The 15,075-nt window shown below is 39.3% G+C and overlaps 1 protein-coding gene across 1 annotated transcript; it reads left to right on the plus strand.

Annotated features, from left to right (window-relative positions):
• The first annotated feature begins 2,479 nt into the window (after positions 1-2,479).
• On the plus strand, positions 2,480-15,075 carry LOC134880128 (galectin-9-like). Its single transcript, XM_063906857.1, has 8 exons — positions 2,480-2,586; positions 6,869-6,957; positions 7,808-8,015; positions 8,603-8,722; positions 8,898-9,179; positions 10,360-10,448; positions 12,992-13,148; positions 13,632-15,075. The coding sequence occupies exons 1-8, from the start codon at positions 2,554-2,556 to the stop codon at positions 13,776-13,778; spliced, it is 1,125 nt and encodes a 374-aa protein (XP_063762927.1). The 5' UTR covers positions 2,480-2,553; the 3' UTR covers positions 13,779-15,075.

Genomic DNA, 15,075 nt, shown 5'->3' on the forward strand with positions numbered 1-15,075 from the left:
TGCATTCAGGACCACAAAAACAGTAAGGTATATAACAAATGAAACAAAGAGAAAAAATGATAAATTAATTTAAATCAAAAACTTTCAAGAAAAATTCCTACCTCTGAGTCCCAGTGCTGTAGCCGAGGATGAAACTTCTGTAGAAGTTTGCAAAACCAGGAAAGTTGTAGCTGTTAACGCAAGGCAGGGACCGGCCACAACTTTAAGGCTGACACATTGGCGGGGTCTATCTGCACGCTTCCCTTTCCCACGATGTACTCAAGGAAGAAGGCCGATGAAACTGGAACTCACACTTTTCAGACATGAGGAACAAGTTCACCAGAGCGCTGAAAGACCCCCAAGATATAATGCACATGTTTATACTTAGTCTTCGGGAAGATATGGATAACATCCAGATAGACAAAAACATTCTTATTTAACATATTACAAAGCACGTCATCGATCAAGGCTTGGAGCACAAATGGGACATTGCTGAGGCCGGAAAGCTCCAAATGTTCATAGTGTTCTGTGGCGGTGTTTAATGTTGTCTTCAACTCATCGCCGTCCCGGATTCTGACCAGGCGCTGTGTAGATCCAACTTGGTGAAGATTGATTTGCAGCAGCTAAAATGCAGTCGACATGAGTGGAAAGGGATACTGTTTTTTAACCCTGATGTCTTTAAGGCCCTCGTAGTCGATGCAATGCCTCAGATCCTTATCTTTCTTCTACAACTATTCCGATAGCGGATGTAAGAGAATCATTAACGTGTCAGGTGTGTTCAAAAAGCAGAAGTATTTCACACCAAAGCATTCATAAGGTTTGCAGGGTCAGACTAGTCATTACATTTATGTAGGCAATTGACCTTTTATGAAGTCTTACACACTACAAGTCCTTGACACACACACACACGTATCTTATCTGCAGTCATTTTTCCTTCCAAGCAAAACTTGGAACAGCTAGTCATTCATTAACTTCTCTGATCTTATGCCATAGTTCTCTCTTGCAAATTCAAATAACATCCTTTAAAATGTTACATAAGTTTAATATAATCAGTGAGACATATTGATGTCAATTTAGAACATCTTTGAGTTTTTTGATGCCTTGTTTGTAGCTAGTTTTGATATGTATTGCCTTTTATTGTTCTTGCTTGCTTTTCCCTCTCAAGTTAATTAACTATCCAAACATATCATGATGTTATCAATATCATCAAAAAGATGTACCCATTCTGTTTTATGACCAATAAAACTAGTTTTTGTTTTTATCAAAAGAGGACCAGACTGGGGAAAGTACACTCACATGACTTCCTTTTCCTACATCCTGTCGCAACCTTCCAACTGACTACACATGGCCAATAATCACGTAATAGCTTGGGGGCTACACCTTGTGAAAAATACTCGATAAAGTCAGTATAAAGCACCTGGTGGTAGGGCACAGTAGCAATCAGACTACTGTAAGGGGCATGTGAACGTAATAAATATGCAGATAATGACACCTTCACACAAAATAAAAGCTGCTTATGAGCTGTCTGTTTGTATCTAGCTTTGGCTCAACTTTTTATTGCTTGCAACTTATGTTTGTAACTTCATTGATACACTGCCTGGCCAAAAAAAAGGTCACACACTAATATTTGTTGGACCGCCTTTAGCTTTGATTACGGCACACATTCGCTGCGGCATCGTTTCCACAAGCTTCTGCAATGTCACAACATTTATTTCTGTCTTGCATTAATTTTTCGCCAAGATCTTGTATTGATGACGGGAGATTCGGACCACTGCGCAAAGTCTTCTCCAGCACATCCCAAAGATTCTCAATCGGGTTCAGGTCTGGACTCTGTGGGGGCCAATCCATGTGTGAACATGATGTATCATGCTCCCTGAACCACTCTTTCACAATTTGAGCCCGATGGTTCCTGGCATTGTCATCTTGGAACATGTCCGTGCCATCAGGGAAGAAAAAATGCATTGATGCAATAACCTGGTCATTCAGTATACTCAGGGAGTCAGCTGACCTCATTCTTTGGGCAAATAACGTTGCTGAACCTAGACCAGACCAACTGCAGCAACCCCAGATCATAGCACTGCCCCCCACAGGCTTGTGACCTTTTTTTGGATGGGCCGTGTATTTTATGGCATGAAGTTTTATAAAACTGGCAGATCTTAACTGTTTTTATTTCTTATACATTTTGAGATATCTGTCACTGAAAAATACTTTTTAAAACCAAAAAGCCCACAATGGGAATACAGGTGATATAATCTGAGGGGAAAAGGGAATGGAAGAAATGATCATAGTTAGTCATAATAATTATAGTGGAAATTAAAGGAAGTTGTTCTTCTGGTTACAGTAAACGATATGGACTTCCATGAAACTTAAAAAAACTATCTATGCATTCCTGTTATTTTTTTTCAAAGATTTTCCGTTGGAGGAGCGGGCTCAGACAGAGCTAAAGCTACTGTGAATGACACACCCTACGGGAAATCGAAACCTAACTGCAATAAAAAAAAAAAGACTCCCATTTTGCATCAGAGTCTGCATTACACAGCCGATCAGGAGTCGTGTGCATTATAATTCGGGACAATGGCTTACAATCAGACACCTTTTTATAACCCAGTAAGTAATTATAACTTATTTTCCTCTCGTCTTTGGAGTTCATCTTTTTTTCCTGACAAACTATGTGTATATTTGTGAAGGCTCCTCAGCTCGGTTATGAAAGGTCCGCTACACAGCCACGCATAAGGAAACGCGCATTCTATGGAATGAGCAACACATTACCTATTGTAGTCAAGATTGTGTTGCAGATCAGCACAGTTTTAAACATGAAAACAATAATGGGACCTTTTAAACAATAGGCCTATCTGCTCTTAGTTGCAAAAAATAGCCTTAATAATGCAGTTTTCATTGTAAAGCGATGTCATAGGTCAGGCTTCTAAGGTTTTTCTAGGGTTATTTTGAAGTGTATTCCGTTACAATATAACTTCCTGTAAAATTTCATCAGTAACCTTAACAATATAACAGTAATGTAAACTGATTACTTTCTTTAAGATGACCTAAATATCAAATACAATGCAAAAACGAAAAACGCAATAAGAAACAATTATTATCATAAAGCAAACACAGTATTTCTGATCAACAAATGATGTGTCCTCCAAAAAATTACGAAAAAAGATTAGCCTAAATGAAAACTAAAAAGTAAATTCAGGCAGTATGCATTACTTATTTTTACTAAAGTGTTGCATAACAAAATAGTTGTTACCTGTACATGCTTTTTATAATTAGATATTCAACCCTTGGATAATAATGATTGTATTGTATATGTTTGTATTTAAAACAAACCCATGTTTGTTCAAACACTGCTTCATGACAGTTTAAAAAAAAAGAAATGCAAATAAATTAAGAGTATTTGAGTTCATTTTCCTGTCATGATAACTATCTCCACTTTTAGGCCTACCTAAAAGCTCTGCTTACAGAGATGCACTTTCTCTCTTATTTATTTATTTACCGCGATTCAACACTTCTAAGTCCTTCTGTATCTGAGTTTTGTTTTTGCCGTTCAGAAGCAGACCTTTCCCTTCAACGTCACATTGTGAGTGCAGGAAAGCCCGCCTCTGGTACTGCAGGATCTGCATTCTGATTGGCTAAAGAAAAGCTCTGTGTAACGAGTGGCCTGAAACTTGTTTTTTGTTAACCTTCTGTGAACTGGGATACATATGCTCAAAAAAACCCACATAATTAAAATTCAATATGAACTGAGGAGCCGCATGAGACTGGGAAAAGAGCCGCAGGTTGGCCACCCCTGTACTAGATGAACTACATTATTCAAACGTTTACATTCACTTTGGATAATAACACGGGAGACATAAACGGAGTGCTCTCTTTTCCACTCTCCCTCTCGTCGTATCCGTCTCATGCAGCTCAATGATCCAGTAATGAGTGACCCGACAGTGAAGAATAAACACTTTTATAACTAGTTTAGCTAGTTCGAGATGTAGATAAGATAGTTAAGTGTGTTAGGCAAGGGCGTCAGCAGTTTTTTGAATGTGGGGGGGACACATTTTTGTGGGGGGTCTGGGGGTCCTCCCCCATAAAATTTTGAAAGAAGTAGATTCAATTTCCCGCATTCTGGTGCATTTTACATTCAAAATGATCTCCCTCTTTCATTGTTTTTCCTTGGAGCCGGCATGGTCTGCAATTACTGACTACTATTATGTTTTGGTGTAATACACAGAGGACTGACACTGACAACTTTTTTGGCACTTTATTTTCTTTTAATGAGAGCAAAATATGAGGATTTAAAAAATCAAAGAGTGAATTAGAAAAGAACGAGGTAAATTTGAGGCAACATATAGCCCTATTTTAATGTCATGCAACAAAAAATCTCTTGAAAAAAAAGTTATGAGGAAACATAAAATGCGTACCTAGTCTACTCAGAGCCTATTACAATCAAACTTAGCCCTCTTCAGTGCCCTGCAGAACATAAAACTATAACTCAATACAACCTTACAACCTGTTAAAGACTTGCTTTTACTATCTCCAACCTTTCCCCAAAATAGTTGATTTCCATTTGTTTTGTCCTTTCATTAAATGTTCTATATCTTCTCCTATAATCATATTTCTCCCCTATTATCTGTATCATGCCTACAGCAGGATTTTTACAGTTAGAACAAAAGTAAGAGATCATACAAAGGCTCCAAAAGTGTGACCTCTTTTGTCATTTGCCGACACAAATGACTGGCAAATCTCCCCTAAGTCAAGTTTGTCAAGATGCTCCTGGTGGATGTGACAAACAGCCACATTGTTCAAGCGCTTTTGAGACATTAAAGAGCGCAGCCACGTCTTAAGCCTTTTCAAGGCACTAAAACTTCTCTCAGCTTCTGCTGAGGAGCATGGCACAACAAGAAGAAGCCTGACCAACACTTCTACTTGAGTGAACAAACCTCGAACCTCTGGCAGCATAGCTCTCAGGGTATCCACCACTTCACTGACCGTGCTGCAGGGATACTGAAGTTTGAACATTGCCAGCTGTACCTCCAAAGAATGGTGGTGTAGTTCTGGGTAAGAACTGACCACATCCACATCCTCCACCTTTCCCGTTATTAACACCCTTTCCAGTATGTTGAGTGTTTGGAAGCTGCTCTGGTCAAAGCGCTTTGTCAACTGGACCTCAACTACATCCAACATTTTAAAGAATTCTATTCTGTAGAACTCCTCAGGGGAAGTAGGTCTAAATGCAGGTGCATTTCCTGTGAAGCGCTTTGGGGGTCTCCGGATATGAGGAGTCTGGATAGCCTCAATGTCCAACTCCTGGATCATATCACAGGCTTGGGTATATACACGATGAAATGTTTCATCAGATCTCTTTACTTGAATTGTGTTTTTCACACAATCAACCGCAGCCAGCATCCCTGAGACACTCACTGTCTTGCATTGAAGGGAGCGGTTGAGACATTCAAGTTCTTTTAGAACTTCAAGGGCCATAATCAGGCTGAGCAAAATGTGCCCCTTCTGAAACCTCTCCAGAAGCCCCCTTGCAGTTATGCAAGTGTCAGAGGAACCAGATGCCATTTCCTCAAGACTGACCAAAATCTTTTCATATTGATCTACAACTGCCTGAATAGCTACCACCCTCATGAGCCATCGTGTGGGGCAGAGGGGCCTCAGAGTTCTGAAACTCCCTTCTTCCGACTGGGCAACCTCCTTAAATATTGTCTTATATTTCCCAGATAGATGGTACAGGTTGCCAAGTTTGTGGACTAAATCCAGCGCATCAGACACAATAGTGCTTGTGCTACAGGCTGTCTGAGTCACCAGATTAATGCAATGAGGACCACAATGAACGTAGAGAGCAAGAGACTGTGTTTCCTTTATGACTGCCTGAACGCCTTTAGCTCCACCTGCCATATTGGCTGCCCCATCATAGCTCTGCCCGCGAAGGCAGGATAAGGGCAGGTTCAATCGAAGGAGGACATCAGTTGCCATCCGAGCCAACTCTTTCCCTGTTGTTGAGGAGACTTGATAGAGGCCTACAAAGTCCTCATGAGGTAGCAAATCACTATCTACATAGCGTAGGCATATGGCCTCTTGTTCATTCCCAGACAAATCTTGTACTCCATCAATTATGATGGAGTACATGAGTGTGGACACCTCATGTATTTCCTTTGATATTTTTCGCACAACGGAGTTGCCCATCAATTTAGCATCTCATTCTGCACTTCTGGACTTGTGTAATGGTTACAGGGCTTACTGAGCCAAGGCTTTAGAACATCCTCTGCTCTAAGCTTTAGTAGCTGAACAAAGTGTGTATATATATATATATATATATATATAGCTGATCTAGCTCATATTTGGTTGATTCCAACGTGCAGTGGGTGGGACATGTCCCCCCCCAATACTATTGTGGCGACGCGCATGGTGTTATGTCTTTAACTTGAAGTACGTTATTTGCTCCGCACACCGGTCCTGTCACAACGGGCGGAGCTGCGGCGGTGATCATGTAGAGCTGCATGTTCTCCATCAGCAGAGATGTAACCAAAATACTTCCAAATTTCGTTTCTTGCTTCTTTTTTGTCACCAAGCATAGGCGCATCGGCAATAGCAGTTTCACTTGCAGCCATGCTCTTGTTTTGTCACATGATATGACAGCTAGAGCGTGCATGAGAGAGGGAGGCACAGGCACGGCTGCAGGGAGTGGAAGCAGAGCGCTTAAGACACACAGGAAATACGGCTCTTAATAAAACAATGTCATTCTTAAAGTTGAAGCTTTATCCCAATTTTATCTTGTAATAAAAACTACTGGGGACATTTGATTAATACAGTCCCATATTGCAAATGAAGAGGCTTCATACTAGCAAAAATAAGTATATTGACGGTTAAAATAAAAGTCTGTCCTTTGCAGAGTATCCCCTTCACCGGATCAATCCAAGGTGGTCTACAGGAGGGGCAGATCATCAGCCTCAATGGACGAACTCTGTCTGGTATTGATAGGTAAGACTGTTCTTTTCATCTCTTAATTTCTCAGCTGTCCTAACATGTGATGGCAGGTAAATATAGAAAACGTACATTTTCAAACAACATTTCAACCCAAATAAACTTTCAGAATAAATAAGAGGCCTACTTAAACAAAAAAAAAAGTATCCTTTTAACCATGACGAAAGAAACCACTGGTGTGCAGATATCCACGGAGATATGTCAGTCAGACAGACATAGATTAGAAATGTGTGTGCCACCTGGGTCTCAGAAGGGGGAAAAACAGAATCAGTTGAGTGTGAATGACAGACCCAACGGGATTGGTGTACAGAGAAAAAGTAGGGGACCCAGGATGGAGCCCTGAGGGTTTGACAGAGATCCTCTCCAAGCCTGTAGTTACTGTCTTTGATTTAGGATGTATGTAATTCATTCTGACTTAGTTTTAAATGTTAATTTAAATTAGGATACATTAATGCATTACAATTAAAAGGTAGATCAATGTGTTTTTATTGTGTCTGCTACCCACTGGTTTCTCTTCATCTCCCAATTCATTCAATGTAATCCAATCGTGTTCACTTTTGTTTACTATCAGAAGATCACATTGCAGTTGATTGAAGCGATGAATGTTTTTCATTTTGTTTAATCTAATATCAGTCCAATTAATAAATGACTGTCTTAAAGAAAACCTTTGTTATTGCCAAACGATTTGTTTGAAGCAGTCAAAAACTCTAAGGGGCAGTTTAGCAGTGTTTGTTACTATGCATGAAGTTATATATTGGCCATTTATACACCCTTTTAAATCATAAAAAGCTAAACAAAATGAAACTTTTTTTGTAGACCATTAATAATGACCCCTGTTGTTCTCCAGGTTCCATGTGAATTTACAGTGTGGATCTAAGACCAATGCGGACATCGCTCTCCACTTTAATCCACGATATGACAGCCACCCTGGTTATGTTGTTACCAACACTCTCCAAAATGGCCACTGGGGCTCTGAAGAGAAGAAGTCCAACTCTCCGTTCCCTGCTGACTCTACCTTCAGCCTCAGCATCACAGTGACCCGGCAGGCCTACCAGGTCTGTTGCTCTAATGTCATTCAGGCTGATTTTACTTCACTTAATTTCCAAGTTTTATGAGTCTCTTCTGTGAGCGACTTTGTTACAGCAAGTGTTATCATGCAAATATTAATTGAATATAAGTTTACAACCACATAATATCCCATAATGTTTTCCGGCAGTCTCACTGAACCTGAGTTTTTTTACGATGAGTAGTTATTATTTTGAGTTACCTATAGTTCATAGGGTCATTTGTTTCTTGATGTCAGCACGAGACAATGCTAACTGATTATGCAGCAAATATTGATTTGAACACATTTAAAATACCCTTTTCAGGATGCTATCATAACCTCCCAAATGTGAATACTGTATGTATCATCTGAATTTGGCAAAAACATTTTCATATTCTGAAAGCCAATATTTTATTTGAATTTATGATGATGAAAACCCACTGTCCAGGATCCTGCCGTGTTACTGTTGTGTTATTAAATAGATTGTAAGACATTTAAAACACCCTTTACAGGTTGCTACTTTTATATAAAGGTATAATTTATGTGCATGCTAAATATTTTTCTGTGCATGAATAAAGTTCCATATTTTATCTCCAGCTGATTGTCAATGGCTGCCACTTCATGGAGTACAGGCACCGTATTCCTTTTCACCAAGTGGACACCATTTCAGTCAGCGGGAAAGTGGAAATTTCCAACATTGCCTTCCAGAATCCCATGGTGAGCATGCTCCCACAGTTATGCCTGGCATTTATTGTGTTTTATGAACTTTATGTCGATGCTCTTGTTACAAATCATCCCACACCTTGACAACACGTAGAGTATGTCAAAAGTGTTACAGAAGTTTTGAATAACTTTAAAGTTATTCTCTCCTGTGTTTCCTTCTCCTGGACAGCCGGCGTTTCCTGCTCAGCCGGCATTTGCAGCCCAGGTAGCCTATCCCACCCAAGCTGCCTTTCCTTCTTATCCTGGATTCCCTGTGCAGCCTGGATTCCCTGTGCAGCCTGGATTCCCTGTGCAGCCTGGATTCCCTGTGCAGCCTGGATTCCCCTCACAACCTGGATTTCCCTCACAACCTGGATTTCCCTCACAGCCTGGATTTCCAGCACAATTTGGATTTCCCTCACAACCTGGATTTCCCTCACAACCTGGATTTCCTCCACAGCCTGCAGTCCCAGTAAGTATCAGGCAAAAAAAACCATGTTGGTCAAGTTAAAGTGTCAGTTGACACAATAATAAAAAAAGATAATAATGACATATGTTTCCCTGAAATCTAGTGCTACCTGGTCATGTAGATGGCCAAGATGCTTAACCCCAGATGCTTAAGCCAAGTTCATTGTGCTGCACCGGAAAAACATGACAAAACAAAAGTTGAAATCGATTACTGTAGTGCCGGAAGGACTGCATACACGGAAAAAGAATGATGAATTATATGGATTGATAATATGAAAATACAAAATCAGGCAGCTGTGTCACTCAACATGAGTCCACCTCCTCGCTTTTTACTGGAGAACCCCAACCCCCTTTCAGAAGGCAGCCAGTTGATTGTGTAATAAACGCATATTGTGCAGTATTTCTGGAGAGGGAACCTTAAAGTATATTCCTTGTTGCATGAAGCATTAGAACAATAGTTATGGTAATATATTTCCACACAAAAGAACATTTTAAAATCCTTTTTCATAAGCCAGGTACCCCGCCCCAGAACATTCAAAGTTTATGAAAGACAAGCTCAAGTGTCTCATTAAAAGCTCTAGTCTTAACAAAAGATGTTGAAACCGCTGGAAGAGAGTCTTAATATTATTGTTTTTCACTGACAATAAGTGTCAATGTCAAGTTTAAATGGATTTTTATTAATGGAGTGCTACAGTTGACTTTCATTTAAGGAGCAGTGTAATACTATTACAAAGGGTTTAAGAAAATATGTAGGCGATTCATCACAGATGAGTGAGGGGATTGTTTGCTAATATGTTGATATTGCATACAAACCACTGTAGTAATCAAGACTGAGTGATCCAAATTGTGATTTCTTAGAGATAATGTACACAGCTTGGTGACACTCTCTGAACTTTGTGTGTAACGTGATGATGTGTTGGGAAACCAGACATGGTGACATTTTGTTTTCCAATATAGCTCAGACTTTCGCAAGAGTGGCTTACCTTAAAACAAATGATTGCGCAGTATAGGCAAATATTTATTTTGTGTCCGGTGAACGCACCTGCAGTGATGCAACAGGAGAAAGCCGTATCCCTGTCTGGAGAAATAACAAAGCAGCAGCACTGTTATCAACTTTCATCCATAAATTAACTTAGTCATGGATATTTGTATCAGTGATTTATTGTCGTTTCATCTCTGTGCAGGCTGTCCCATACAAGAGCATGATCAGCGGTGGACTGAAACCTGGCCGGACTATCACTATCCATGGGACCATTCTCCCCCAGGCCAACAGGTCTGACCCCATTAATAACAAAAACAAATTATAGAACCGGCACAACACAACACTACACCTCAACCCTGACGCCTATGCACGTAACGGAAATCAGAAATGAGGAATAATTCTAAACCAAGTAAAAGATAGATAATCGAATACAGATCAGAGTCAGAAACACGTGCCAAGTAGGTTAACACGTACAAAGAATTTGTCTTGGTGTACATGGTGCATACATAAACACAGTTAAAGAAGATAAAAAGTAAGAAAAAACAACCAAATCAATAAATAAAAACAATTGAAACTATTATACGTTCAGATAAACAAAATTATTTACATGAAATCTGGATATACCAAAAAAACGACGTGCAGTATACTGTTGCAAACTACTTGGAATAATAAAATAAAATATCAAAGGTGTGCAGTATTGTAATGGAAATGGATCAGAGGTAGCTTGTGTACAAATGTGCAGAAGATGAACATTTAATTTAATTCCATTATTGTCTTCGTACAAGACCAACAACATTTTAAAAGCAATCCTGTCAGTGCATATCCATGAATACACAATGATTGTAACCACAGTAATCTAACTTTTTATTTAAAAAAAGGAGCAATACTACATATTAAAAAGTATGCATTCAAAATCTTCAAAAATATCGCCTTCAAAATATACTTAAGAGCAAAAGTATTTAATGTCTTAATGGCCCATTTCAGAATATATCAATGAAATGACTGGACCATACATTTTCATATTGTAAGTACCTTATAATCTCACTTAAGTACAGTACTTGATTAAATGTACTTCATTACATTCAACCAACGACAATATTTGTTTGGGTTTGCAGGCCAAAGAATACTAAAGCTAAAACTACTTTAGTTGTTTGTGCACAACTTTAACCATAAAGAAGAAATTGTCTGGTGTAAATTTGCCTGGAATATTAATCAGCACCTTCAATTTAATACCTGTATTCACAGTTCAAAAACAAGAACAAAAATAAGACTGGATGAAATGGAGTGGAGATATGAGAAATGGGACACCAAGAACAAATATCTGAAGCTTTACTATAAATGATCCCAAAACATGCAAAGAGGGTAAGAGGTCCCTAGACAATCCAGTGTATTCAAGCTCTGATATATTTGTGCCAGCCATGCGTCAAGGGATACAAAATGTGGCTTGTGTGACCTGTTGCTGTCTTGTCTTCGACCTGCGTGACCCTCAGGAGGTGCTGGATCTGGTTCATCCTGCTAATAATGCCTCATGACTAACTCTTGGTGTCGGAACTGTTCCTTTTGTTCTGTTTTCAAGAAGTCAGGTTTCCTCATTCCTGCAACAAGTGTTTCCGGGAAAGGTTTCTCATGTTAAGGTCACAAGATGAACGATATTAGACGTTGCTGCCAAGAAAAGAAAACTCACATTCTTTGCTGATTGAACACACATTTTTTCAACTCAATTCACAACTGGGTTTTCTGCTAAGAGTGCTGTTTTCTGGAACATTTTCTTCCACTTTGACTTTTTCATTGGTTTAGTAGTCGTTCCTGTGATTTCTCAAATGGCCTTGACCTGTGAAAAAACTTCAATCTTGGACAGCCCACATACCAGGGCTCAGTCCAGGCTGCAGAGGACAATGGTTTGAATCCGACCCGTATCAGAATAAATGCACTGGTGGCCCAAAATGATCTTTAAATGGGCCCTATTATGCTTAGATTCAGATTCATTTTTGTATTTTGTGCCTCTCCTGTGACATGTCTCTATGCTTTAATGTTCAGAAAGCCTGTGCTGCAGCACCTCTTTTCACTCTCTGTCTGAAACCAGAGCCCAGTCTGCTCTGATTGGTTAACTGGCCTGCTCTGTTGTGATTGGTCAACTGCTTAGAGATGTCCTGCTATTTAGCCATCACATACAATGTGTTGGGGCACTAGACAATAGAAGCATGAGTGTTACATAGTGATGTCAAACAAATTAGAAAAATCTGTCATGGTTGAAGTGTAGGACCCAAACGCAGCATAAAAACAAAGGAGGCAGCACAAGACAAGAGACAGCTGGGGTGGGGAAGTGAAACACAGGGGCAGCATGTGAACACAATAAGACAATCTGGCAGAGGATCGAAACTAAAGACAGGAAGTAAAACTAGACAAGTGATACATTTCCAAGTAAAACAAAAACTATAGATGCAAAACTAAGATTGTTATACAATTGAGGGGTTTCAGGTAGGGGGATGTGTGGAAGTGAAACCCCTCAGGTGGATCTTTTGGATTTTTTACATGTACCAAAAACTATATAACACACTACAGGAAAGGGAAAATTCCAAAAAGCATAATAGGACCACTTCAAAATTCAGAACTTAAAAATGCAGTGCTGTCTTCAGACACCTTTTCTTAGATTTGGATGTTTTTATTGCTTAGGTAGTCCTTCCTGTGACTTGGCCACTGACCTGGGTTCGAATACGACCCAGGCTCGAATGATAGCACTGGTGGCCTGAAAATAATCTTTAAACAAACAAATGAAAAACAAACAAACTTGAATCTAAGTAAGCATTTACATCATGCTCTGTCTTTCCTCTCAGGTTCAAAGTGAATCTCAGCCATTCCTCTGGCATCGCTCTGCATTACAATCCACGCTTCGACGAGAACACTGTGGTCCGAAACACCAGTCAGGGGGGGAAATGGGGCAGTGAGGAGCGTGGCGGAGCGAAGCCCTTCAAACGGGGGAAGCCTTTCACGGTAACACTGCAAACACTGATCACACACACACTGACCAGGGGGAACTTCATTGGTTATAGGGCTTGCATTTAGTACATCATTGTATCGTCATTTATTTGTATAGCACTTTAAACAGTACTTCACAGCACAGTTCAATAAAATGTTTACATAAATGTAAAAACAGAACCTATAAATAAGAGTACAATCGTTTAATCAAAATTGGAATTGTTACATTACACTGCATCAGTGCAAAGTTAGATGGTGTTTTCTGATTGAGGAAAACCAATGTGTTTTATTTCGGCCACTTCCTTTTTGTTTTTATTTCTGCGGATGATATGACTGCTCAAAGTCCCTTGATCAGGACTTGCTTAGCAACGGTCTACTATGGAAAAAGAGCAGACCACTGAATGCCCAAATTGACTAATCAGAATCGAGTTTTCAACTGAGCCATATTTTTAAAGTTATTTAGAAATCTAGTGACTTCCCTCTTTTCCTTTTTTTCAGTTGACTATCTGCTGTGAGAGTCACTCCTTCAGGATTGTGGCCAATGGGATGCAGGTCCACACCTATAAGCATCGTTTCTCTCCCCTCGCACAAATCAACACCGTGGAGATCGATGGGGACATCAGCCTGACCTCTGTGCTGGTGTAGACCATGTTTAGCAGATCTTACATCTTACACAAAACATGGTTTCCCTGATATTGTATATTCATTTCATGTGTATTCATACAACAAATAATCGTTTTGATTGATATGACATGCTACTGAATGATGACATTGGCTCTTAAAGGAAAATCCACCTATGATAATCATGTCCAGTCAGATCATAAATGAAGCTCATTCAGGTTATATTCAGCAGAAAGTGTGGTGTCAAGGCAAGCTGAGGAAAAAATAAGGAAACATAATCGCACATCTCAAATGCAGCTAAAAACGTGTATTTTTCTCATTCATAGTTGAAAAGTAAAGAAAGTTAGGTTGGAATACTATTGTAAATACATCATATATCATATAGCAGTCTTGTTTTGGTAGTGACTAAGTTTATCTTCAACTGTTGGAGGCTGGTATGACGGTTCATGTTAGATTTATGTATAATCAAGACTAGTTATGGAAGCATGCTAATATTGCTTACTAGAAATAAAGGCTATCAGGCATTCATTCTGCAAATATTATTTTCATAAACCAAATTATTAGACCAATTGAACAATTGACCATTGGTGGAAAAAGTACTCAGGTCCTTTACTTAGGAATGACTAAGGACTTAAAATACTCCATTTATAGTCATGAATTCAAAATGTTACTTAAGTAGAAGTATGCATGCCTCTTGAACCCTGAGAAGTTAAGAGACTCGTGGCAGAGTGTTGAAGATCTGCAGCCTCTGTCCTCTGTGGAATCGCCGGCTTTTGGAAAGCTTGTCAGCCAAATCCCCGTTAACACACCAATGATAAGGTGAGCTAACGTTGCCATAGAGACTCGTTCATATACAGCAGGTTACAGGGCCGTGCAGAGGCTCCACTAACATGTTGTTAATAACACACAGAGACGTCATGTTACCGGTATCACATGTTATGTAGCGCACTTAAACAGAGTTTAATTTCAGCATACTGCCATAGATAGCTTTAATTATTGAGCTGCAATAAAATACATTTCAGCATTTAGAGCCATACTTTTGCAGTTATTTTGGTGAAAGTAACTCAAAGTAACGCAAAAGTAGTGTAACGCATTACATTTCAGAGACAGTAATAATGTAATGTAACTTATTACTTTAAAAAGACAGTAATAAGTAATATGTACTGTATTACATTTTGGAAGTAACTTGTCCATCGTTATATAATTGCATGTTTATCAGTAGGAAATGCATGTCAAGTCTTTTTAATGTTGTTTGTCAATGTGAAACCAGTTTTAGTGTGTTTTAAAATGTTTGGTATGAAATAAAAATGATTGCATCACA

The sequence above is a fragment of the Eleginops maclovinus genome, chromosome 18, assembly GCF_036324505.1.
Source record: "Eleginops maclovinus isolate JMC-PN-2008 ecotype Puerto Natales chromosome 18, JC_Emac_rtc_rv5, whole genome shotgun sequence".
NCBI classification, from domain to species: domain Eukaryota; kingdom Metazoa; phylum Chordata; class Actinopteri; order Perciformes; family Eleginopidae; genus Eleginops; species Eleginops maclovinus.

Bases quoted from the DNA above. Each gene is read 5' to 3' on its own strand.
- LOC134880128 (XM_063906857.1), top strand. From the start codon at position 2,554: ATGGCTTACAATCAGACACCTTTTTATAACCCA. The intron at 9,180-10,359 runs GTAAGTATCAGG...ATCTCTGTGCAG, and splicing joins CTCCACAGCCTGCAGTCCCA to GCTGTCCCATACAAGAGCAT. The intron at 10,449-12,991 runs GTCTGACCCCAT...CTTTCCTCTCAG, and splicing joins ATTCTCCCCCAGGCCAACAG to GTTCAAAGTGAATCTCAGCC.